This window comes from Anguilla anguilla, chromosome 3 (genome assembly GCF_013347855.1).
Source record: "Anguilla anguilla isolate fAngAng1 chromosome 3, fAngAng1.pri, whole genome shotgun sequence".
Taxonomy (NCBI): domain Eukaryota; kingdom Metazoa; phylum Chordata; class Actinopteri; order Anguilliformes; family Anguillidae; genus Anguilla; species Anguilla anguilla.
This window is the reverse complement of record NC_049203.1, coordinates 7635705-7662944: the sequence shown is the minus strand read 5'-3', so window position 1 is coordinate 7662944 and position 27240 is coordinate 7635705. Positions and strand designations below refer to the sequence as shown.

At 49.7% G+C, this 27240-nt stretch overlaps 1 protein-coding gene across 3 annotated transcripts in view; it reads right to left on the bottom strand.

Moving 5' to 3' along the window:
* The window catches only part of LOC118224389 (serine/threonine-protein phosphatase 2B catalytic subunit alpha isoform-like), a 46488-nt gene that overhangs the window by 15294 nt on the left and 3954 nt on the right, over positions 1-27240 (bottom strand). For all 3 annotated transcript variants that reach the window (XM_035411881.1, XM_035411879.1, XM_035411880.1), the window contains exons 2-6: positions 13629-13829; positions 8518-8642; positions 5589-5700; positions 1954-2099; positions 1452-1591 (exon numbers count right to left, since the gene is read on the bottom strand). In XM_035411881.1, the coding sequence (XP_035267772.1) occupies positions 1452-1591; positions 1954-2099; positions 5589-5700; positions 8518-8642; positions 13629-13829 (724 nt within the window). The remainder of the gene's footprint in view (positions 1-1451; positions 1592-1953; positions 2100-5588; positions 5701-8517; positions 8643-13628; positions 13830-27240) is intronic.

The following is a 27240-nucleotide window of genomic DNA, read 5'->3' as shown; positions in this document are numbered from 1 at the left end:
GCAGTGATTGTAGCATATTGTAGCTCAGGCTATCACTGTGTCTGGGACAGGATCTGGGGCGCAGAGAGCTGCGAGTGTGAGGACTGTTGGGGAGGAACTCTCTGCCTGTATCACGGCTCACACAGGAAGTAATGTAGCGTGTGATGTGATCTCAAAAGCACTGCGCAGCCATGAAGAGCATTAACACAAAACAACACGCACGCACAACAGCCGATCACACCCCCCGCCAGAGCACCGCTGAATATTAAACATCCTGGAACACCAGAGGGAGGCTGGAGCTCCACCATAACGTACATCTGTAACCTCCACCCCGTTCCCACAATGCACCCTGCCTCACGCTGCTGCTTCACTGCCCCTCCCCCCAACCGCAGCAGCGCACAACCGTAACACAGTAACCTGCAGCGCCGACCCCCCACCTGCGCCCCCCCGTCCCCAACATCTCACACATGACCGCACCGCGTCCACCCCCTACCTGAACATGTCTCCTCCCCACCCCACCCCACACCCCCACTCCCAACACACCATAAAACTTTCATCAGGGTGTAAAATATTCAGGAAAGAGAACATTTGGGCAGGCCTGCCCAGGCCCCACCCCCCCCTTTTTCCTGAATCGCTCTGACAGTGTGAATGTAGGTTATCCACTGGCACAGCTGCCTGTGACGTGCTCTCACTGGGGCGATACGGCGTGAAGAGGGGGGCGGGGGGGGGTGCAGACCCCACCCCCCGGAAGACCCACAGAGACCGCTGCCCCTGCTAATGCGGGCAGAAGCCGTGGTCTGGGGGGCTGACCCACATACTAACAATAGGTGACCTCACTCCAATCAAAAAACGCAGTCACAACCGCAAAGAACTGGATCCTGTGGTCGTGTGTGTCGCCCGCAAATATAAAACTAGCCCATTTCTCACATATCATAGCATGAGCTGAGACAATCTTCTTCTTTTTGCTCCAGCTGTTCAGAGGCCGTTCAAAACAACGTCAGCCCAGTTCTCCTGTCCTGCGCTTCCTCGGCAGGTCACTGCTAAGGGGGGCATAGCAAAATTCCCTTGGGGCAGGAGCCTGTTGTTAGGTCGACTAATGTTTGCATGGGCCAATGTTTGCATCATCTTCTATCTCCTTTTCGAACCACCAGGGGGAGTGGTGTCGTACCGAAGGAACAGCAGCGTCTTCAAACAGAGGCCACCTCTAAAATATCCACAAATTTCCTGGTGAATTTATTGAATTAAAAATTATTATTTTTTTACAAAAATGCCAGGGCAGTTGGGTGTCAGTGCAGAGGAGACCTGATGGGTGGATGTCTCGAGAACTGAATTTTAAGGACAGCGTAAAGTAAGAAGACAGAAATGAGTTCACTGAGTTTACCGTCAGCTCTGAAGACAGAAGGGGGAGGGGCCAACCGGTTGACGGGCGGTGGTTTTTGCATTGTGGGCGTGGCCTTGGGAACCATGCTCACCTGTAGAAGTAGGAGCAGCCCCTGACTGTGTTGTGGCTGAAGTACTCCTGGGTCTTCTCGTTCCCAAAGTCCTCTAAGGGGTCCGACCACAGCAGGTCGCACATGGGTCCGAACGCTGGAGGCTCCTTGAACCTGTCCAACTGGGCGAGAGAGAGAGAGAGAGAGAGAGAGAGCGAGCCAAACCGAGAATCAAAACAGAACCGTGAACTACTGTCAGGGAAACGCAATATATCTGAAAATAAACTGGAAAAAAAAATGGCAAAAATATATTCCAACACTTCACAAAATATTGGCAAATATGCAAATGAGTGCCACTTTAAGGTATTGCAATATTTTGCACTGCTATGAATTCATTTCGTCATGTTTTCCAAGAGTTCCATATATTCAAATAGAGTCAAACAGGGAAATTATGCACTTGATTAGAGTTGATTTCACATTGCATATTTCCTCCATACCGTGCAAGTATTTTTTATTTTTATTTTTGTTTTTTATTAGTTTTTACCTTTTTTATGTCGTCTAACGTGTGTACTTCTGGCGAGAGGCCGCCGTGAACGCACAGGAACTGCTGGTTCATCAGGGCCGCCAGGGGAAGGCAATCGAACGCGTCCATACAGGAGTCGTACACCTGCTCCGAATATTTGATTTTACCTGAGCGGAGAGAGAGAGAGAGAGCGACGAAGAGAAACAGAACGGAGTGATGAAGAGGGAAGGATGAGCTGACGGCGGCAGCGACTGGTGACCCACACGAAAATTTCCAGCCCTCCAAATCCATCCTGCTGCCTGCCGATGCATCACTAAGGCGCAAAAAAGGAGGTGTGAGAAATTTGTTCGGTTTTCACAGTGGTTACATTATATCTGCTCGCTGCCCAAGAGAGGCACGACATCGATTCTGCTTTTGAACTACACTTCCCAGCATGCAAATGTCCCTGTCGAAATCGAGGTTTGTATGAGTGGCCAGTACACTGTGTGTGAGCTTGCCTTGCGGTGCTCGTTCATGTTACACCTCCCAGCAGGTAATGCTAAATGTTGTGCAGTGCACCCACGTTCATTAGTGTGCAACTACAAATGCTCCTAAATTTATCTCTATTTGATAAATAGCATTAAAAGCCTAGTGCATAAGCATGTGATCTAACATTTCTACCTATTCTTTCGTTTTGAATTCGCACATCGGTAATGAGGAAAGCAAGGTCCCATAAGCGTGCTCTGCAGCCAAACCTTTCTGCTGCATACATTGGAGGATTTCAAAAGTAACTCCTTTTCTGCTGTGTGCTGCTTTTCCAGATTCCGTTTGCCAATTTGTGAGAGAGCTTGAATGGGCTAAATCTGCTCCAATTTACTTGGGTTCGACATTAGCCACGGTATCTACCTTCTGAGTGCCAACAGAGGCACATTCATTTTTTTTTTGGAATAAGGGACAGGGCTCTTAAATTCAGTAGAGTGACCCACAGTTACATAACACACACAGGTCCATTTAGCTTTTTATGAGGAGTCTGTTGCAATGCCACCACTGTTCTTACACATCCTTACCTCTCCACCATGAGGTCCATTCTAACCCCTCCACCATAGGGCCTGTTCTCACATTTCTGGCACTGAAACCATCTTAACCCCTCCACCGTGGGGCCCATTCTAACACTTCCACTGCGGGGTCTATCCTCACCTCTCCACCGTGGAGACCTTTCTAATCCCTCCACTGTGGGGCCTATTCTTACCTCTCCTCCGTGGAGACCATTCTAACCCCTCCACTGTGGGGCCTATTGTTATTCCCTCCCATTCCCTTTGCTGCAAATCACATAAATAACCCTCCGCTCCTTTGTTCTCTCCAAACACAAAAAAGGACAAGTTTGCTCCCCTCTTTCCCAAAATACTTCTCCCCCCCCCGCCTCCCAGGTACTGCAGGCCAACTCCCTCTGCAGTAACTAAACTCCTGAACCTCCATAAGCTGAAGCTCCTTCATTCCACACCCCCCCCCCCCCCCACTCCTGAAATCATCTTAACCGAGCAGAAACTCCGGGGTCAGGATCCCCGGCACATTCCAACATTCCTGGTCGGAGCGGCGCGTCCTCAGACGGCGGCCGTTATTCCATTCCACTCCTTGCGCCCGAGGGGGGGGGGCTCTCGAGCACAGGGGGAGCGCTGCGGGGGAGAGGATGTGCCAAATCTGCGCTCTGTCAAAATTCTCAAGTGCCTGAGCGTCCCATCTGCTGGCTAATGGCGTGAGCTCATCAGCACATCACTCTGCATCACTCATGACTGGCGAGCATTGGAGACAACTCACTCTTCCCTCTCGCGTCTTTCTCTCCCTCTCTATTCCTCTCTCCCACTCTGCCTGTCTTTCTTTTTCTTTACCTCCTTCTCGGTCTCTCTTTCCCCTGTCCCTCTCTCTCTATCGCTCTTCTCTCTTTCTCCCCCCTCTTTCGTTGTATTCCTCTCTCTCTTTCTCTCCTTCTCGGTCTCTCTTTCCCCCATCCCTCTTTCTCTCTCCCCCCCGTCTTTCTCTGTATTCTTCTCTTTCTTTCACTCCTTCTCGGTCTCTCTCTGCCCCCGTCTCTCTCTGTATTCCTCTCTTTCTTTCTCTCCTTCTCGGTCTCTCTTTCCCCCATCCCTCTTTCTCTCTCCCCCCCGTCTTTCTCTGTATTCTTCTCTTTCTTTCTCTCCTTCTCGGTCTCTCTCTGCCCCCGTCTCTCTCTGTATTCCTCTCTTTCTTTCTCTACTTCTCGGTCTGTCTCTCTCTCTCTCTCTCTCTCTCTCTCCCTCTCCATCGGGCCTCACCCAGGGACCCGATTGGTCCTAAAAAAGACGCTCTCCCTGGTCTGAGGAATGCCACGGCGACGCGCGGTGCCCGTCAGGGAAATCAGCGGCACCGTCCCAGGGCCGCTCGTTACCGGGAGAAATTAATTTCCTGCTAATCACCAGCTCTCAGTCTGATGGGCATCTGTTCTACAAAACCCTGCTTCCAAGAGAGGGGGGGGGGGGGGGGGGTAGGGAGGGAGAGGGAGAGACAAGAGTGAGTGTGAGTAGGAGAGTGAGGAAGAAAGAGACAGGGAGGAAAAGAGATGGAGAAAGAGAGATGGGGGAGTGAGAGAGACAGACGGACAGGCCGAGATGGAGAGTGAGAGCAGGAGAGAAAGAAGCAGAGAGAAAAGGAATGATTGTGAAGAGAGGAAAAGAGATGGAGATGGAGAAAGAGAGACAGGGGAGTGAGAGAGATAGATGGAGAGACCGAGGTGGAGAGTGAGAGCAGGAGAGAAAGGAAAGAAGCAGAGAGCGGGAGAAAGATGGAGAGAGGGAGGGAATGCGACGGAGAGGAAGAAAGACGGGGAGAGGTACGAGAGAAAGGAGAGGGAGAGAGTGAGAGAGGAAGAGATGGAGGGAGAGGAGAGGGAACAGAAGGAGGACAGCAGACAGTAGTGTAGGCTGTAGCACTCAGAGAGATGATGGGGGGGGCAGGAAGAACAGCAGAGAGCCCAATTAAGGGGGGGGGGGGGGGGGGGCTGACATTAGAGAATCATTTTGCTGTGTATTAGGCACATGCCTACCCTTCCTCGTTTAACTAACTAATGGTTCCACTCTGCTACAGCACAACTCTCAACAAGGCAACAGTGAGTTTAGTAGGATTCTGCACTGTAGCTTTAGACTCTGTGAATCTACCAAGACGTTCCCTCATCTAACCCCGTGGTTCTCAAACTCAGTCGCGAGGACCCCTGTGTATGCTGATTTTCATTCCGACCACAGCTGCAATCCCAGAATGAAGAAAATCTGTTCATTTTTTTAATTGGATGCTTTTCAACCACTATTATTGTCAGAAACAGCTATGCACGCCACGAAGAACAGAATAGAGTATTCGTATTTTGCTTATTATGCTATATTGTAAACAATTCCATCATCTAGAGTTCATTTTCAGTTCCAGCATGTTACAGTACATACAGCAAAGAGATATTCCACAATGCACCCTGTTGCTTTAAGAAAGCTACCGTGAGCTCAGTATAGATATTAAGAAAAAAAAAAATGGTATCATTTTAAAACGACTTCGCGAAACCCCCGTGACGTCTCGTTTGTCTAACCTTCCTTCTCAAGGTTCAGTGGGTGAGAGGGGAAAAGGGTTCGGAGGCACAGCGTGCAGTCGCAGGGCATACTCACATTCTTGTTTGAAAGTGAAATACTCTGTCAGGTGTCTACATTCGTGGTTTCCCCGCAGCAGATATAGCGTCTTTGGGTAGAGGATTTTCAGGGACCAGAGGTACAAAACACACTGAAACAGGAACACAAACCGGTCTGTTACCGCTCGTTTCAATGAAAATACATTCACAGACACACGCACAGTAAGTGCACACACAAACACACACAAACAAGCATGGACAAGCACACGCATACGCAAACACACAAGCAGTCAACACATACAAAGACATGGACACACGTGACTCTCTCTCACACACACATACACACATACACACACACACGCACACAAACACCCAAATACAGACATGGACTATCATGTATACACACACACACACACACACACACAAAGAGCAGTTTTGTGTGTCCTTCAGCGTGTCCTCGCACGACTCAGGTGAAGAGGGGCTGGCGGGGTGGGGGCGTGCGATATTTAAACGTTCTTCACGCTATTAACCTCAGTGTCTGAGAATCCCTGTCAGCACGGCGGGAGTGACAGAGGCTGCAGATTGAATGGCTCCTCTCTGGCCTCCCCTGTCACCGCCACTCTATCCGGTGACATCTGACGAGTGAACCTGCGCGGCTAAACCAGACTGTGAGGTCAGCTGAGCCCACGGCGAGACACAACGCTGTAACTGAGAAGGGGGGCGGGGCCCGGGTCTATGACTGAGTCACTGAGAAGGGGGGCGGGGCCCGGGTCTATGACTGAGTCACTGAGAAGGGGGGCGGGGCCCGGGTCTATGACTGAGTCACTGAGAAGGGGGGTGGGGCATGGGTCTATGACTGAGCCATTGAGAAGGGGGGCGGGGCCCGGGTCTATGACAGAGTCACTGAGAAGGGGGGCGGGGCATGGGTCTATGACTGAGTCACTGAGAAGGGGGGCGGGGCCCGGGTCTATGACTGAGCCACTGAGAAGGGGGGCGGGGCCCGGGTCTATGACTGAGCCACTGAGAAGGGGGGCGGGGCCCGGGTCTATGACTGAGTCACTGAGAAGGGGGGCGGGGCCCGGGTCTATGACTGAGTCACTGAGAAGGGGGGCGGAGCCCGGGTCTATGACTAAGTCACTGAGAAGGGGGGCGGGGCCCGGGTCTATGACTGAGCCATTGAGAAGGGGGGGCGGGGCCCAGGTTTATGACTGAGTCACTGAGAAGGGGGGCGGGGCATGGGTCTATGACTGAGTCACTGAGAAGGGGGGCGGGGCATGGGTCTATGACTGCCTAAAAACAAGACCTGTGTATTGTGGCCTCTAGATCCTTCCTGTGGTTCTCTGCACAATGCTGATGTGTGTGAAATGGCATTTTGGGTCCTGCTAGCCTGGTAAAGCATGATTTTTGTGGTTTAAATACCCCCCCAGCCCTTCAGGCACCAGCCTCAAGGCAGTGCCTGCACACTATGAGGCGATGTAGGCTTTGTGCTCTGATCCCTGTGAACACGCTCCTGCACTGACAGAGCACTGCTGGGATGCAAGGAGCTCGCAGCCTTTCCCGGGAGCGAGAGCATGTGTGTCTGACAGCCAGAGCGCCAGGGTGCGAATCCTGGGGTTCTGGGTCTCTGCCGTAAGAGTGTACCGTCAGGTCAGAGGGGATTTAAAACTAGAGTGCGCCCAGGGAAGCAAACACACACACACACATGCACACATACACATGCACACGCACACATGCACACATACACACACGTGCGCACACACACGTGCACACATACACACACACACACAAACACACACATGCGTGCACACACACACATACACACACACACACACACACGTCCACACATACACATGCACACGCACACATGCACACATGCACACATACACACACGCACATGCACACGCACACATGCACACACATGCACACATACACACACGCGTGCACACACACACACATACACACACAGCAGATGTAGGGCTGGGCGGTGTACCAGTATTTTAGACACACCAGTATGAATTCCCACAACAGTATGTGGTGTTGCAAAACTGTCCTCAATGGCATTTTACTGTTATTCATCCAATGAATTAAAAATTGATAAACCATTTTGACGTAAACTTACGGTGGACTGTCTACTTTGAATGAAACTCAAGCCATTTCATTAAAAGCATGCTGTGACGTCGCAAATAACACGTGCAGAGATGTTGTCAGAGCCGAGTGACATCAGCAATGACATCAGCGATGACCTCTCAGGCTCTGCTCCATCTGGCTGCACTTTTAAATTACGAAGGAATACCTGGAAATCGCGCTGGGGCGATAAACCACACTGACATTTACCGAAATATTTTTAAAAGCGTAATCTCTCTTATTTGATCATGTGATGTGTTACGGCCAATCGCACAGAATCTGCAAGGCCCGGAAACCGAGTAGATCCCTTGATGTCATTCCTTGATGTCACATCAACACCCAGTAGATAGGGAAGGGGTTTTTGGTTTTATTCAGAAGCATTTTGTTTGGCCTCTGAAGACTGGACGTTCACTACCGCGTCAGGTACGATTGAAGAAAAAAAAGATGAAAGCCAATATGCTATATCCCGGTCATGCTTGTCGTTACGCTTAAAAAAAACATTCGACAAGCATACAAGCATCAATATAGTACATTCCCTAGCCCTACCTGAAGGTTTATTTTATCATTTCATTCCAATCCTAGAATTTTGGATTTTTTATTTTGCTTGAATATTTTGTATAACAGCCAAACATTTGCAGGTTGCACATTAGTGGTTTTTATGTTTAGCCTACTAGGCTATCAAATTTATTTTTTGAATGTAACTTCTCATGTAATTTCAATTAGAAAACCAAATGCCATCATAATATGACAAATATGATATTCTGGCCATATCGTGCAGCCCTGAGTAGGTGTTAGGTGACAGTGTGTGGGGAAGGGTCTGCGTTGGTGGGGGAGGGGTTCCTCACCTCGATACTGAAGTAGCCCCTGTCCACGTAGTCGCCCAGGAAGAGGTAGCGCGTCGTGGCAGGCGACCCCCCCACTTCAAACAGCTTCATCAGATCGAAGAACTGCCCGTGAATGTCTCCGCAAACTGAAACACAGCCCAGGTCCCCGTTAGTCAGTGGAGCGTGAACACACACACACACACACACACACACACACACACACACACACACACGCACGCATACACACAAACCGCAACCACCAATTATATCATCCTCTCTGACCACTGCATCACAAAAATCTCCCCTATTCTGGGGCTTGCTTACTTAATGCACTGGCACAAGCAGACGCTCTTATCCAGAGAGACATACGACTCAAACGCGAGCACAAAGATGAGGGATTAAAGTACAGTAATTCCCCAGAGGGAAGAAGTATATTGGCTCGGGAGAGACAGAAAGTGTAGGCTGGACTGATCGTGATCAGGATTAGGTGCGTGTACGCGTATGCATGTGCGTGTGGGTACGCATGTGTAAGTGGATGGATCGGTGCGTTTCCGTGAATACGTATGTGTGAACATGCATGAATGCATTCATTTAGTGCGTGTGTGTGTGTTTGTGTGTGTATGTGTGTGTACGTGTGCGCGTGCTCAGCTCCTTGGCTCGCCGGCTCTCTCCCGGAGAGAGAGAGAGAGGAGTTGCAAACTCCTGTTGCCATGGCGACGTGATTTTTATGAAAATAAATAAATAAGTTGCGCGCATATTTCTCTGCCTGGCCCTCTGCCGTTTGCTGGGAGGCGGCCAGGTGAACGCTGGCTTTTCCGGCCCTGTGTCCAACTGTGGTGTGGGGTACAGAGGTCCCGTCACACCGCAGTCCCCACAAAGCGGGAACGCTGGACATCGGGGAGCATACCGGTGATCGAACACAATGTACCGCACGGCACGAACGCGCCAGCCAGCTCCACCACGGTCCCTGGAGACGCGCATATCCCAACTGCCACAACGGCCCTCCCGCTCACCCGCGCAAGCACAAGCACTGTAAGGACTGGGAAAGTACATTTTTAAAAATGTTATCAATCCCTTCTGTGTTCCGGGACTCTAGCTAGCTAGCTAGCGTGTTTGCGGCTGAGAGGCGGGAGAGCATTAACCTTCGGCTGGGCCAATAGGAAAGGAAGTGAAATAAAAAAAACATTAACGTGGCCAGTGCTGTGTGCCAGTGTACCGCACTTCAATAGTTGAAGCTCATTCTTAAGATGCAATGCCGTGTGTGGAACCTGCCGCACGTGGATGCCTCAGTACGGTATGAATACTGGTGTCCCAAGAAAACTTGAACAACTGTAAAACCTACCACATTCTAGAGTTCCCATTAGTGTATGACCCCCGGAATTCTGATGAATGCGCCCATGTAATTTCTGTACCTCTTCATTCTCTGTCATTTACATTATTAAAATCATTATTATTATTATTATTATTATTATTATTATTATTATTACAGTCATTTTACTGGTCTGTGACACAATTTTTTAAAGCGCTCTCAGGTCCAGATTATTTGAGCTTGCCCTGCGAAATGTAATATATATTCCCTTCAGAGACATGTCTGAGAAATGGTTATGAATTTTTAAAAGGAGTTTCCCCACAGAAATCGGTTTAACTAAAGGCCGAAGTCAAACTGCTGAAACAAGCACAAGTCATGCTCGTGGCAGGACTGGCATGTTTCCGTCCGTCCGTCTGTCCGTGTCCGTCCAAGTGGGCCTCTCCTCAAGCCTGACAGCTTCTTGTGTGAGCTGACCTATTACTGTCAACGAGCCGTGCTGACATGGCTATGTCTATCTCTGTCTCCCCCTTCTCTTTCTCCTTCACCCCTTCTTTTCCCTATTCTCAGTCTCACCCTTCTCTCTTCCTATGTCTCGCTCTCTCTCTCTCTCACTTTCACACTCTCTCTCTCTTTCTCACTGCCAATACCATGATGGCCTGTGTGTCCACTCAGATTTTACCAGCACTTGAAGGAGACTGCATACTAACAGAGCACACAAACACACACACATACACACACCCCAACACAAACACAAGAGGGCAGACCGACACACACACACACACACACACATCAATGCAAACACAAGTAGACACGCATACACAGACACGCACCCACACAAAGACATGAAACAATCATGCAAACACATACACACCACAAACACACACACACACACACACACACACCACATCACCATCCATATTTCATGGTTTATAAATAAAATATATGTCCTCTTTTCTTCTGAGATGGTTCAGTGTCAGTCCCATTCTCCTCCCCCAGCTGAACTGTAGCTCATCGACAGTCCCCCCCCCCCCCCCCCACCTCCCCCCCCCACCCCCTCACTGCAAACAGACTGTCTGTACCAATGATTATTCCTCCCACACATACCCCCCCCCCCCCCCCCCCCCCAACCCAACAGTAAGACAAAGGGGACATCATAAATACCGGTGCATTACATTTGCCTGCCGATGAAAACAAAAACCTGGGTCATTCTTTTCCGCCCCCTACCCACAATCCCCCGAATCGATCAGACGAGGCGAACGGGAGGGCCCCGTGATCCGCGGCGTGGGCGGCACAGCGAAGCGAACGGCGACTGAAGTTCCTCATCCGTTTGTTTTCGGGTTTTTTTTTTTACCCGTTTTTCTTTCGCAAGCCCCCCCCCCCCCCCCTAAAAGAGTCTATGTTACATAAGGCTGAATGCTGTGGGTGAGTGGACTCAATGAGAGATGATGTTAATGGCCATGAATGAGGGGCCCCAAAGTGTCAGTGCTTACTGTGCACAAGAACAACTACTCACGGACAACTTGCGAGACCTACTGCAGGTAAAACAGGTAAAAACGGAACCCGACAGCACACAGAGGGCTGTCAATCACCTTGGCAGGTCACATGGTAGAGGGAGAGTCCAGGCTTCAGCCTGGATGCACTCAATGGTGTGTGTGTGTGTGCGTGTCTGTGTGTGCGTGTGTGTTTGTGTGTATGCGTGTGCATGCGGGCTCAGTGTAAGGGTACTGTCGGTGCTCATAAGAGCCAGAGAGAGGTTGCTAAGCTACTGTGGGTCACCTGAAAGAACATACACAACCACACAGAGGACTACAGGTGCATGTGCACCAATCTCATCGCTGAGTTGGGCAACAGTGTAGTTTAATGGTCTATGGAACTGACCTTGTAACCGAAAGATTCAACTGCCAGATAGGACACTGTTGTACTCTTGAGTGAGGCACTTAACCTCAGTGAGGTACAAATATCCAGCTGTATATACAGAGATATTGTAAAAATGCTAAAGCTGTGTAAGTCGATCTGTAAAGAGCATCTGCTAAATGCCTGTAATGTAAAGTTGGCTGGTAACTGGTAGCTTGTATCTGCTTGGGGCAGAGCATCAGCATGGAGAGGATTCTGTCACATATCAAACATTACTGTCTGTTGAGCAGGAGCTGTCAAACTGTGCATTTACTTCCACAGTGATAACATGGGGAAGGATATTCAAGGCAGGGAACCCCCTTTTTTGGGGAGCCAGTCGACTCAGGACATGTGAGTCAAACCCCTTCGCTCTGTCCAGTAAGCGTCTCGCCATCTGCTGTAGCAGGACCTCGGTTTAAATTCTAATCTCAGCTCATCTTCGTCTCATGGCCTACTGTTCTTGGGGGGAAAACTGGCTCAGCAAATCGTCGACGCATATGTTAATGCTGGTGTTCTGAATGACAGAGGACTGAAGGTTTCTTTTGATGTAGTCTATAGCTGAAGAACCTGCCCACCATTCCTAGCCATCGCCCCCCCACCTACCCTTAGAACCCCCCTTAAGTCTTACTGACCACACCCCTTTGTCCTTATGAGGAGACACTGACCACACCCTCTCACCCACACTTAGTCACAACCACCCTTAAATAACCACACCCCCTCATCCTTATAAGGATATACTGACCATGCCCCTTCTCCCTTAGAAGGATACACTGACCACACCACCTCACCCTTTTAGGAAGGCACCTCTCCTTCCTAATAATACCCAATGGCAATAAAATGGGGATAAGATTTATGTGACGTTACCACATAGGGGTGAAGGTTTTGCTCTGTGTTACGTCAGACTCCTGAGGCCCATTTTATTACCCCTAATACCCACCTCCCTCTTTGCCCGCCCATGTGCAGCAGTCATTATCGCTGTCCCCACTGCTTCGCTCTGTCCGTTCGATACCCCCCCCCCCCCCCCCCCGCTACACGCCAACACGCATTCTCCTCATATGCATTTCAGTGTTACTACAAACATAAACCGAGCAAACAGAAATGTGGAGTGATGCCCACAGCCCACAGCCATGTCCCTGCTTCCGCTACCAGCCCATTGCCCATGCCTTTGGATGTTGGCCGAGTTGGGATTTGTATTCCAAACACTTACATGACAATAGCTCAAACATGGGCACAAACACAATATGGAACGATGTCTCAGTCTCTCTGTCTCTTTCTCTATTTCTGTCTCTCTCTACCTCCCTCTCCGCGCACAGCGATTGTTTACCACGGCCTCCAGCCGCTCGTGATGTAATGTTACCGTTCGCCGTGCACTGTGACTGCTCACCGCAGTCTGCAACTGTTAGTAATGTAACCATTCACCATGTAATGTAACCAGTAACCATCACTGTTACTACTCACTGCAGTCTGTAACTGTTAGTAATGTAACCATTCACCATGCACCGTGACTACTTCTCACAGCGTGTAACTGTAATGTAATGTAACCATTCACCATGCACTGTGACTACTCACCGCAGTCTGTAACTGTTAGTAATGTAACCATTCACCATGCACCGTGACTACTCACCGCAGTCTGTAACTGTTAGTAAAGTAACCATTCACCATGCACCGTGAATACGTCGCACAGCATGTAACAGTAATGTAATGTAACCATTCACCATGCACTATGACTGCTCACCACTATCTGTAAATGTTTGTAATGTAACCATTCGCCACGCACTGTGACTGTCATAGTGTGCAGCCCCGTAATATTTTGGTGACTGTGCCGTGCGAGACTGTGTGTGTGACTGTGCTCTGTGACTCTCTGTGCCGCCCTATAAAAGCACAGAGACTGTGCTCTCTAAGACCGTACACACAGCCCAGGTGCGCTCACCTGTGACCGGCGCCTCGATGTCCAGCATGGTCTTCTCCTGCCGCAGGATGGACGCCCCCTCGTTGACGATGCGCAGGGCGACGGCCTCCTCCACGCGGCCCTCCTTGGTCAGGTGAGCCTTCAGCAGGTCCACGCGCGGCTTCCCCTCGCAGTCAAACACCTCCTTCATGGTGAGCCTGTGGCTCAGGGGGAAGGGCACGGCTGGGGAGGGAAACGGAGCGGGGTCAGAGGTCGCGAGGCGGGACACAGGGCACCCCGCCTGCAGCGCGGACACAGCGCACCCCACCTGCCTGCCTGCCTGAGGCAAAACCCCTCTGCCATGACTGGCAACCTGATGGACACACAGCAGCACACAGGTATGAGGAACACTCAGGAAAGGTGACAAAGAGGGCAACGTCCAAAGCGCATAGAGACGCACTGAGATGCAAGACGGGTAGGCAGCTACAGAGAGACACAGGTGAGACACAGGTGAGATACCGGTAAGGAGAGCAGATACAGGTGAGATACAGGTAAGGAGAGCAGATACAGGTGAGATGCAGGTGAGGAGAGCAGATACAGGTGAGATACAGGTAAGGAAACCAGACACTGGTGAGATAGAGGTAAGGGGACCAGACACAGGTGAGATACAGGTAAGGAAAGTAGACACAGGTGAGATACAGGTAAGGAAAGAAGACAGGTGAGATACATGTAAGTACAGAAGACACAAGTGAGATACAGTTAAGGAGAGAGGACACAGGTGAGATACAGGTAAGGAGAGAGGACACAGGTGAGATACAGGTAAGGGAAGAAGACAGGTAAGATACAGGTAAGTAGAGCAGACACAAGTGAGGCATAGGTGAGATAAGCCAGTGAGACACAGGGGAGACACAGGTGAGCGCAGTAGACAGTGCAACACAGATTATAAGACTGCGGCAGTCAGGTGAGAAGACAGAGACACAGTGCTCAGGACTGTACGCGGAATGAGGAAGAAGAGTCAACACCATCATCACTCCGGTTTCAGCTGCCTCTGAATAATGCATGTTTTACTTGAGGGGAAAGGGAGAAATCTCATGCCTCAGCAGGGAGCTTCAACCGCTGTCTGTTATGTGATTAGAACTGAAACATATGCTCGTTTCCACAAACTTCAGAGTGAGCCTTTGTGTGTGTGTGTGGGTGTGTGTGTATGTGCGGGTCTGTGTGTATGTGTGTGCGAGTATGTGTGCATGTGTCATGTGTGTATGTGTGTGCTTGCATGCATGCATGTGTGCACGTGCGCGTGTACGTGTGTGATGAGAGAACATGAATCATTATTATAATCGCACTGTTGTCTCACGCTCTTAAGCTTCGGTGCGTATTTTAACGAAACTGTGATTCCAGTCGGTTGCCGCTCCCAGGGAAAGTTCTGGAAAGTGCTTTGTGAAGCACAGAGCCCTGATTAACGGGGAAAAGAGGTCAGGAAAGCACTGTGGAATTATTAAAAACCTGCATGTTTCAGCAGCTGTGTGCTGCCCTGGGACAGGGCGTTCAGTCCGTGTGCATGCCGTCCCGTTATCATGTGGAAAAGCTGTAACCCCTGTACACCCCAAAACCAGCCTTTCAAAAAGCCCTCTGTACCCCAGCACACCCCAAAAAACAGCCTTTCCAAAGCCTTCTGCACCACAGTGCACCCCAAAAATGGCCTTTCCAAAGCCTTCTGCACCACAGTGCACCCCAAAACAGCCTTTCCAAAGCCTTCTGCACCACAGTGCACCCCAAAACAGCCTTTCCAAAGCCCTCTGTACCAGTCGCCCCTAAAACAGCCCTTCCAAAGCCATCTGCACCACAATGCACTCTAAAAAGGGCCTTTCCAAAGCCCACTGTACCCCAGCACTGGGCTATGAAGAAGAGCTGACAGCTGTTGTATTGTACTGTGTTTTTAACCATCCTGGCTTTTTTTGTGTTTCATTCATGGTGTGTTTTATTCATGCCAACAACCGTTTCTAAACTTCTGTACACTGTGGCCCTGAGGGTATTTGTATATTGCTGCAATAAAAAAAAACTGTGACATCATTGAACTGAAGTGAAAAGGCCCAATCATGTCGATTCTTCCTGGCAGGTGTCCGTCAGACGGAGCACTCTGATGAGCTGTGTGACAGAATGGATTTCTGCGTGTGCTACATATGATTTAGCATTTCTCTGGTGTGTGTGTTCGTTGTCTGACAGAGCATGATTATAGTGTGTGTACTGGGTGAAAGATCATGGCGTGCTGTGTCCTCAGCGTGAAGACAGTGTGTTTCTGACACCTTCACTCTGTGTGACATCATGTTTCTTATGTGTTCGGTTTGTGTGTTAGACCATGTTAACGGTGTGTGCGTCTCGTATTGCACAACACGTTTGTGGTGCGCGTGCTTGGTGCGTCCAAGCATGCTCGCAATGCGTGTGCTCTGTGTGTTTACGTATGTCAGTGATTCATGCGTTGTGTGTGAGTTAAAGCGTGTGTGTGATGTGTGCGCTCTGTGTGTTAAAGCGTGTGTGTGATGTGTGCGCTCTGTGTGTTAAACTGTGTGCGATGTGTGCGCTCTGTGTGTTAAAGTGTGTGTGTGTGATGTGTGCGCTCTGTGTGTTAAAGTGTGTGTGTGATGTGTGCGCTCTGTGTGTTAAAGTGTGTGTGTGATGTGTGCGCTCTGTGTGTTAAAGTGTGTGTGTGATGTGTGCGCTCTGTGTGTTAAAGTGTGTGTGTGATGTGTGCGCTCTGTGTGTTAAAGTGTGTGTGCGATGTGTGCGCTCTGTGTGTTAAAGTGTGTGTGTGATGTGTGCGCTCTGTGTGTTAAAGTGTGTGTGTGTGATGTGTGTACTCTGTGTGTTAAAGTGTGTGTGTGTGATGTGTGTACTCTGTGTGTTAAAGTGTGTGTGTGATGTGTGCGCTCTGTGTGTTAAAGTGTGTGTGTGATGTGTGCGCTCTGTGTGTTAAAGCGTGTGTGTGATGTGTGCGTTCTGTGTGTTAAAGCGTGTGTGTGATGTGTGCGCTCTGTGTGTGTTAAAGTGTGTGTGTGATGTGTGCGCTCTGTGTGTTAAAGTGTGTGTGTGATGTGTGCGCTCTGTGTGTTAAAGTGTGTGTGTGATGTGTGCGCTCTGTGTGTTAAAGTGTGTGTGTGATGTGTGCGCTCTGTGTGTTAAAGTGTGTGTGTGATGTGTGCGCTCTGTGTGTTAAAGTGTGTGTGTGATGTGTGCGCTCTGTGTGTTAAAGTGTGTGTGTGTGATGTGTGCACTCTGTGTGTTAAAGTGTGTGTGTGATGTGTGCGCTCTGTGTGTTAAAGTGTGTGTGTGATGTGTGCGCTCTGTGTGTTAAAGTGTGTGTGTGATGTGTGCGCTCTGTGTGTTAAAGTGTGTGTGTGATGTGTGCGCTCTGTGTGTTAAAGTGTGTGTGTGTGATGTGTGCACTCTGTGTGTTAAAGTGTGTGTGTGATGTGTGCGCTCTGTGTGTTAAAGTGTGTGTGTGTGATGTGTGCACTCTGTGTGTTAAAGTGTGTGTGTGATGTGTGCGCTCTGGCTTATGGGGGCTGATAGCAGCATTCTGGGGCCTGTCTGCACACAGCACAGAGTGGGCGACTCAGAAACAGCGGCGGAAACCACACTGCAAGGGCCGCTGCGTTTCCATCACTGTTCCACCGCACCTGCTGGAACAGATCCATAAACACCGCACCCCCCTGGTCCAGCTCCATACACACACCGCACCCCCCTGGTCCAGCTCCATACACACCGCACCCCCCTGGTCCAGCTCCATACACACACCGCACCCCCCTGGTCCAGCTCCATACACACACCGCACCCCCCTGGTCCAGCTCCATACACACACCGCACCCCCCTGGTCCAGCTCCATACACACCGCACTCCCCTGGTCCAGCTCCATACGCACCGCACCCCCCTGGTCCAGCTCCATACGCACCACACCCCCCTGGTCCAGCTCCATACACACAGCCCCCCCCGGTCCAGCTCCATACACACAGCACCCCCCCCCCCTCCGGTCCAGCTCCATACGCACAACACTCGGACAGAGCACATTCCGGAAGGATCCTCGGAATGGGGGAACTCTGAGGAGGCTGGGGTGACAGGCGTCTCAGCTATGACCACAGATTGATCCCATGCCCTGTGCTTTCTAGAGGACAAGATGTGTAAAATGATACTGGGGGGTCCCTGCGGGGGAGGTGGGGAGGGAGTATTCGGTGCACACGGCTGGCTCTCCTCCCCACTCACCACTGCCCTGTCACACAACACCCCTCCCCCCCACCCCCACACCACACACACACACACTCAGCAAAACCCTGACAGCCACTGACAGCAACTCCCACCCATCAGTGGTTTTGTCCTATTTTTTTTCCTGTTTTCATCATGTGTAAATGAGCACTAACACCACATCCTCTTCACATCAGAGCGTTCATTTCATTTATACACTAATATCAACAGATCACATTAGAGATGCAGAGAGAGAGAGAGAGAGAGAGAGTGAAACAAAGAGAGTGAGAGCTGAGGGATCGGTGAGGGAAAAAGAGAGGTGGAGAAAATGAGAGGGAAAGAGAGGGAGAGAGAGGAAGAGAGAGGCTACCCAGTGGAGCTTTGGTGGATGTTGCCGGGCAACCAGCTGTTGGAAAGCAGCCAGTGTGACAGGGCCTGAGCGTCACTGCACACACACACACACACACACACACGTACATACAGGTACAATTCTGTAGCACAAACACGGCTCGGAGACTGAACAGGCCCTGTCAATCGCACTGTCCTCCCGCTCCTTTAACTTCACAGACTTCCAACAATTCGTCACATTCAAAAGGTTTCCCTCCCCCATTCCAGATGGCCGCTACTGAACCATCATCACAAAACCTCTGAAACAGCCAAACAAAAACTACGCTCTTATTCCTCCACTGCGTCTTTAAACGGCCCCTCTGTGAATTCCAGCTGCGCTTTCATGTTTTCCTTCAAACACCTCTCCTTACTCCCTGTCTCCAATCCTTCTCTCTCTCTCCCTCTCCCTCAGTCTCTCTGTCTTTCTTCCTCCTCGGCTGTTTTTCAGAGTACAGATCACTTGAAGGACTCAGTCATCTATTTGCTGTTAATTCCGGCTGCTTCCAGCTCATTTGTCGGAAGTGTTTCGCCTTTATCTTGTGTTTTCTCTTTAAGTCTCACGAGACAAGCTTCTGCGGTCCTGTCCTCCTCGAGCCAGGGGGAACAGAATGGGCGAGGAGGGAGAGAGGGAGCGATGCACTCATGCACACGCATACACACACGCATCCACGCATATGCATACTCACACCCACATGTATACATGAACATGCACACGCATGCTCGCATGCACACACGTACGCATACACGCACGTGCACACACGCAAACATACGCATACTCACACACACATGCATACACGCACACGCACATGCACACACATACTCATACGCAAATGCATACATGCACACACTCACATACACACACACATGCACACATGCACATAAACACACATGCACACATGCACATAAACACGCATGCACACACACGTAGACACACACGGACAAACATACACACACACATGCAGGCACACATGCACACACGCACAAACATGCACTCACACCTGCAGGCACACATGCACACACACACACACACACACACACACAGTCTGTCTGCAATCACCATGCGTCGGCACCAAACCAAGCATGAAAATGCAATATGTTTCAGATGGATCAGAGTGAAAATTAATTGTTTCAGATGAGAGTATATGAATGGTATTTAAAGTGGACAGGGGTGCACAATGGGTTTCAGAAAGTGTGTGTGTGTTTGTGTGTGTGTGTCTACGTGTGTGTGCATGCGTGTTTATGTGCATGTGTGCATGTGTGTTTATGTGCATGTGTGCATGTGTGTGTGTATGTGTAACTGATATGCACATCTGTGTGAGAGCACATGCAGGCGTATGCAAGCATGTCCATGTGCAAGTTCATACACGTGCAATGTGCAGTGACTGTAATTCTCTCTCCATCTCTCCCCCCCCTCTCAAATCTCTCTCTTGCTCCCTCACTCTTGTACACACTCTCAGGTCTCCCTTCCATTCTCTCATTCTCTCTCTGTGTCTCACTCACTCTATTGCTCACTCTCACTGTCTCTCTCTGTAGCTCTCTCTCTCCCTCTCCACTGCACCCCAGGGAAGCATCATTATGTAAGGCCGCTGTACAGTGAGACGTTGCTTTAATAATTCACCCATTCACCCATACAGCTAAAGAACCATTCACCCATACAGCTAAAGAACCATTCACCCATACAGCTAAAGAACCATTCACCCATACAGCTAAAGAAAGACTGTATCTACCTGCCATTCAGACAGAGGGTGTACCTGCCATTCAGACAGAGTATGTTTCTGTCATTCAGACAGAGTGTGTTTCAGCCATTCAGATAGTGTGTACTTGCCATTCAGATAGAGGGTGTACCTGCCATTCAGACAGAGTATGTTTCTGTCATTCAGACAGAGTGTGTTTCAGCCATTCAGATAGTGTGTACTTGCCATTCAGATAGATTGTGTATCTGCCATTCAGATAAGAGTGTGTATCTGCCATTCAGATAAAGTGTGTATCTGCCATTCAGATAGAGTGTGTACCTGCCATTCAGATAGTGTGTACCTGCCATTCACATAGAGTTTGTATCTGCCATTCACATAGAGTGTGTATCTGCTAGATAGACTCTGATAGAGTCAGAGAAAACACACTCTCTGTCCTGCCTGACTCAGATGTGAGGGAAGTTCAGCTGCTCACACACACACAAACATACAAACATACAGACACATACTTACACACACACACATGCACACATGTACACACACATGCATGTACACATGTACACATACACACACACACGCGCACACACACAAACATATACACACATACTCACATACAAACACGCATACACACACGCACACACACACAAGTTCACATGCACACACGCACACACACACACAACACAGACATCGCTCACACACTCCCCATCTCTCATAGGTCCCCTAACCCTGACTCCAGACACCAGTCTAACTCCTCCCCTGATCGGCTCTTGATCTCCAGGGGCCTCGATGACTCCCACGTGACGGTTTGCCCCATCATTGGGACTCACTGGAATAAGTGCACATTTCTGCATCATTCATTCACACACATTCTGTGTCTGTCCAAGAACAACAAAATGAGCCGCCAGACGCCGCAGAATTGATTCATTTCGGTTAATTTGTGGTTACTCTTTCATTTCTGAATACTAGACACAGACAAATGTTATCAACACTAATTATCTCTGGCAAAGCGTTGGAATTTGAAATTCTGTTTGAGTAACATTTATTTTTGCCCGTCGCTGCATGACAGAGTCAGATACTCCAGCTCGTCTTTTATATCCATCCATCCAAATGTTTGTCCGTTTTTTTGCAAAACAAACGCGGCGTCAGACTAATGATCTGATTAAGCCTAATGCGTAACTACAGCACCGTGTTCACTTCCCATTGCAGATGGTGGCTCCGCCCCCAAACATACGACTCATCAGTACCTAACATGTGCTTCGAAGCTCTGATTGGCCTGTCAGCTCCTGGTGAATGCATTATATAGCATCTTGTGAAAAGAGTCCTGTACGCTCCTGGTTACTTCCAGCTACCCTAATGCATTGAAAGTGTACATGTAGTTGAACTAGGAGCAGTCATCTGGCAATTGAACTACAACATTGTTTGTGTAGCAGTTGCAATACCTTTGTAGTAGTGTGCAAAAAGAAGGCATTGCACACACGCGTGTCACGACTTCCAGTGCAAAGTAGTTGATAGCTTGTACAACTACACTTTCAGAGTAGTTTCCCCAACACTGTACATTGACCAAACGGGTCCTTATAACTGCCTTGACGTTAAGCTCGCTCTTACTGCGTAGCACAGGACGTCCACCATCATCACTCTTAGTGTCACGGTCACAGATGTACAGCGGCAGTGTGCGAAAGCGTAGAAAGCGTATGTTTGCGGAATGGAGAAATTCAATTTTCATGAGGCTCACCGAAAACAGCTGGCAAACTGTCGGCACCCGACACATTACTGGGAGGAACCAATGAAACGGAAACCCGAAGAACCCTTGAGTTTTTACCACACTGGACGAACCCAAGCGTGTCCTCACCCCTGAGGTCTAATGGTCATAGTCTGGTTACGGCCGGGCTTTTGCTGAGACCGAGCAAATGAATTCAGACTCGAATTAATATTCCCCCGGCTTTATTTGTTCACAGTAAATGCTGCTGCAGGCCGACCGGGATTCGTCCGGTTTCGCCGCGCGACCTCTCGGCCGCGCTTGGTTGCCGCTTGCCTCCCGGCTGCCCCAGTTGCCCGGGGAACGGCGCAGGTATCGTCGGCGACGCGGCAGACGCTCTGCCCCGCTCCGGTGCCTCTCTCCCCCCTCCCCCCCCCCGCTTCTGTGTCATTTTGACGCCGTCAACAATCAAGCTCAACCGGAACCGAGAAGCGCAATTAAAGAAGCGGCCCCGTCTGCCGACGACGCCGCCACTGCCGCCGCCGCTGCTGCCGCCGCCGCCCGTTTGGAAATTATTCACCGGAGACATCTGGAGGGGATGACGACAGCAGCCTCACGGGCGAACGCGCCGCTCCGCCGGACGTCACCGCTGCCGCCGGGAGCCCGTTCGTCCAACGGTGGGCCTCTGACTGAACCCCGAGCACCGCCGCCGCCGTCTCACAGCCACAGATAACAGCCGAGACAACCGCAGCCGAGACAACCGCAGCCAAGACAACCGCAGCCAACACAACCGCGCGCACGTCACAAAGAACCATTTCACTTCCTTCTTTTTAAAAAAAAAAAAATCTACATACAACTGGGCCGTAATTCAATCTCTGAATCAATTCGGTTAAGCAGCGTGTTCGTTATAATTAACGTCACTAGGTGTGAAATGCACAGCAGTGCAGTGATGATATTAATGCGAACATAATTGCCTATCGCCGATAGTTGATTTTCAAATGGTCTACTTTTATTCATTATAACAAAAAATGATTAGCATCATATTCAGGACGCGTGCCATTGTAAATACAAGTTTTTGTTTGTAAATATAAATATAAGATTCACACAGTCAGGACAGCCAGGTTGAGCCAAAAGTGTAACCCTTCTTTTTCAAAATTCTAAATCAGTGCTCTCAAACTCCACTGCTTTCAGCTACCAGCAGTGATTGTTACATCACCGTCAGAATGTTCAGTTACGAACATTCTAATCACATACATGGTGACCTTACACCTAAAGGGGTTAAGGAAGCACGTGCCCACAGTCTCATGAGGTAGACTCAGACTCCTGGGCTGTTTCTATGTCCACCAATGGGCCCCAGTGCCATCAGCCTCACTCTAAATCCTGCCCGTGTGATGTCTTCTCGGTGTAAACATCATCCTCTTATCCTCCTGACACCCAGTGTTGTGGAAAAAAAATTTCCCCCTCAGAAAATGACCCCCCCGCCCCCCTTCTGACACCATTGTAATTTGTTGTGTACAACATCACAATTTGTTGTGTACCTAAGGAACATTTACTATGGGCAGATGGACTTATTCTGCAAGCATGCATGAATGTATGCATTTTAAATGGTGCATGTTCAGTGCTGATAAACGATTAAACACACTGTCAGTTTGGTAGCTGGAGAAGCAGTTGTTATAATAATTATTAGATGCAAGAAATTAGTTTCTAAATTTATTTTTGGATATCACTCCCACGACTTTCACTGAAACAGACGTTCCTTTCTTTGAATTGTGATGTCATAATGACAGAGGGGGGACCTATTTCTGAAGGGGGACTTATTTTTCATGATACTGGGAGACAAAAGTTTAAGTATTAAGAAATAAAAGTGTCTTGGATGACAAAAAAAAATGCTGCAGGGAAAATATTGTTAAAAATATCATGTATATTAGTTTTATTGAACGTCCCTTATAGTGTAGTGTATGCTTAGTAGAATATATGGTTCTTGAGATTAAGACCAGAGACTCATGTCACCTGTAGGGGACAAATAGAAAATTTAGGGGACTTCGGAGGACATTGAAAGATAACGCTAACGTCCATGATTTTGAAAGTAAACCACCTCTGATAACCCGGCTGATGGCCACACCCTCAATTCTTCGGTCAAGCTACGGTCGAGGTTGAACCAAAAGCTTGTGTGAGCTTATGCCTAAAAAACATCACGCCAAGGACTCAGAACGCTGGTCCAATTACTCGTCTGCTGCCAGGCCTCGGAGGAACGAACGTGACTCATAATCACCACCCACACCACCATGCCTCGGGAGCTCCGACCATCCCATTGACAGAAAAGACCGCGATCTTGTACTGTATTCTGAGAGGAAGCTACCTGTGATAACCTGGCGTTATTTGCCTAAGGCTGTGCCCCTTGAAGAATCATGGGGGATTGGAAAAGCACAAAAACTGCAGGCAATGAGAAGGTGCAACTAAAGTACCAGCAGAAGCCCAGAAGGCTCCACAGAAAGGGCCTTCAAGTAAGCACATGAAGACATATGTATATGCCTAAATACTGAAATGCAAAATGCAGGAACTTGGGCATGCAACAATGCGTCAGTGTCTACCAACCTGTTATGGACTGGGCACCAAATAGGGTGCACTGTACTTAAACTCAATCAATCAATCGATCAACAAATCGATCAATCAACAAAAGCACCAAACTCCTGAAGCACCCCTTCAAAAAGAGACCCTTCTCACAACAATGCGCTACACTCCCCATCTGTCCTCTGTCCCAGACACCTGGTTAGCTGGCTGCTCATTTTGCCAGGTGGAGTGGGCCCCTTCATGTTGGGGGGCCCCCGTCCGGCTGGGGCCCTCGGTGAGCACAACCTTTCCGCAGGACGTGCAGGGTTTGGAGGAGCCCCACCAGGACTAACACAGATAATGGCCTAGAATCACACTTTGCAAAGTAGGCCGCTTGCAGCCCCGTACGTTCCAGGGCCCCAGAGGTGGTGGGGAGGGCCACAGCTGAGCTACGTGCTACATGCCACACACGCTACACGCTACGCCTCCACACTCCAGGAGGCACACCGCCGCTGGGCTCCAGTGATGCCACTGGCAGCCCCTTTTTACACTCCCAACCACCCACCAAACAACTCCGGGGCTTCACACTGATAAGGGCCACCTGCACAAAAAACAGCCCCTACTCATGATAGCTGCAGTAGCTAACACTAAACCCTACAGTCACTCCTGATGTACAGCGCTAACCCTAACCCTTACAGTGACTCCTAATGTATACAGCTAACAAATATCATTACAATGACTAAAGCATAGAACTAATGCTAACCCCTACAGTGACTCCTAACGTACAGGGCTAACACTAACCCCTTCAGTAACTTCTAATGAACAGGGATAGTGCTAACCTTACAATAGTCCCCATAAACTGGTGCAACTGCAAGACTTTAATTATGATTAGTCTCTGCAGCGTTGTCAAGGCTGAATCAGACCACCCCAAATTAGTGCTGCTTAAATGTCCGTACCCATGTGTGTGTATGTGTGTGTGTGCGTGTGTGTGTGTGTGTGAGTGAGTTTCTCCCAGGCTGAACAAAAAAGTAGGTACAGTTAAAAGTAACAAGTGACTGAGGACAACGGCAGAGAGGAAGAAACCCAGGAGTGTGTGTGTGTGTGCATGCGTGTGTGTGTGTGCATGGGTGTGTGTGTGTGTGTGTGTGTGCACATGTGTGCATGTGCGTGTGTGTGTGTGTGTGTGTGTGTGCGCATGTGTGCATGTGCACGTGTGTGTGTGCACATGTGTGCATATGTGCATGTGCGCGTGTGTGTGTGTGCCTGTGTGTCCATGTGTGCATGTGCGCACGTGTGTGTGTGTGTGTGTATGCGTACGCATGCGCCTGCATATCGCGCCGTCTGTGACCCAGATCGGCCATGCAGCATGACACGTCTTTGAAGGGTTTTTTTTTAAGAGCCGTTTGAAGCCCTGCAATTAATGCACACTTCGCTCGCGAAAGACCATCTGCACACAAACGGCACAAACAATGGGGCAGCCCCGATAGCTCGGCCTCATTAGAGCATCCTCTATCCACAGAGCACTCACAACTGACTAAAAATACACCCTGTCCCACTCTGGGGGCTGGGGGTCAGTAAAGGTGTGAACACAGTCTGTGGCGCTGTCCCGCTGCGCTACGCTTGGATAACCTCCAGAGGGAGCAGCTGAGCGGTCTTCTCTCAGGGCAGTGAGCGGCGGCATGCGTAGCCCTTGCGCGTGGGGTTAAGCAGCCCGAGCGTGTACTCACTGCGCGTGGGGGGGGCGGACGTACGTTCCAAGGGATACCCGCTCAACGGTGCGTTTGTATCACAGGGCCCTTCTCCGTGAGGCCAAAAAACTACAGGCCTGCGACACTCGTGCGGAAAACCTGGCTCTCTAACAGAGTTACGGAGGATGTGAGATCACAAGCCAAGACATTCCTCCTGGTTACGGGCACCAGCTTGAGTAAATATATCATTTTTTTTGAAGCGACGCCGATGTCTCCAAATTATAATCGCGTCTCGGAATGAGGCTTTGAACGCGACAACTGGGAAATAAAATCCGTGATCGTTTCGATTCGTCGCTTTCATCACTGGCACTACGATCCTTACTTCACTCTAGTGTTTCTTTTGCGCCTCTACATCATGAAACCTATGCATTTGTTGTACGTCGCTCTGGATAAGAGCGTCTGCTAAATGCCTATAATGTAATGTAATGTAATGTAATGTAATGTAATGTAATCATAGCACTGAGACAGCGGCGCTAACCGGCCGGCGGCTCTGGTTAGGCCGGAGGCAGTGCTCGTTACCGATTGGCCGACGGGGACGGTGGCGGCGGCTGACTGGCCGAGAGGGAAAGGAGCCGAGTCCCCACCGGGTCCGATGCTCACCTCACTGTGACTCAACAGCCCCCGGAACCTTCTGTCAGGGATTAGATTCTCAAAACAAGAGAGGTGACCTCATCCTTACCCCCGTTCCGGTCACTCCTCTGCCATGCTGTCTCCCCAATTTCAGGCCTATGACCACCACCACACCACCCCCCCCCTCTCTACTGCTGCCCCTTCACCCAGTGTGATGCAGCAGCTTCCCTGTCTGACCATCAACTAACCCCATTGCCTCCTATCCACTGAAAGGGTGAGGTTCTGACAAAATTAAATGTGTGCAAAGAGTTTGGCTAGCCAAAGAAAAAGTCAAGTAAAAGAAAATCCTGGGTAATAAACCCTGGGATGAATTTCACATCGCTGCTACGTGTTTACTAACAATGTAAGTGCTTTAGCTTGGAGTTTTCCTTTAGCAAGCATGCTCATGCCATACGTGTTTATTGACATGCTGGAATGCTCACCGTGTTTGTGGTAAAGCCCGGGACTGAAAATGCACTCTGCGTACACACATGCGCGCACACACACACACACACACACACACATGCACACACCACACATATGCACACACACACACACACATGCACACACGCACGCACATATGCACGCACACACACACATGCATGCACACACCACACATAGGCACACACACAAACACATGCACACATGCACATACGCACACACACACACACACACACACACATGCACACACCACACATAGGCACACCGATGTTAAAGGACACACTGTACGGACCTGCACT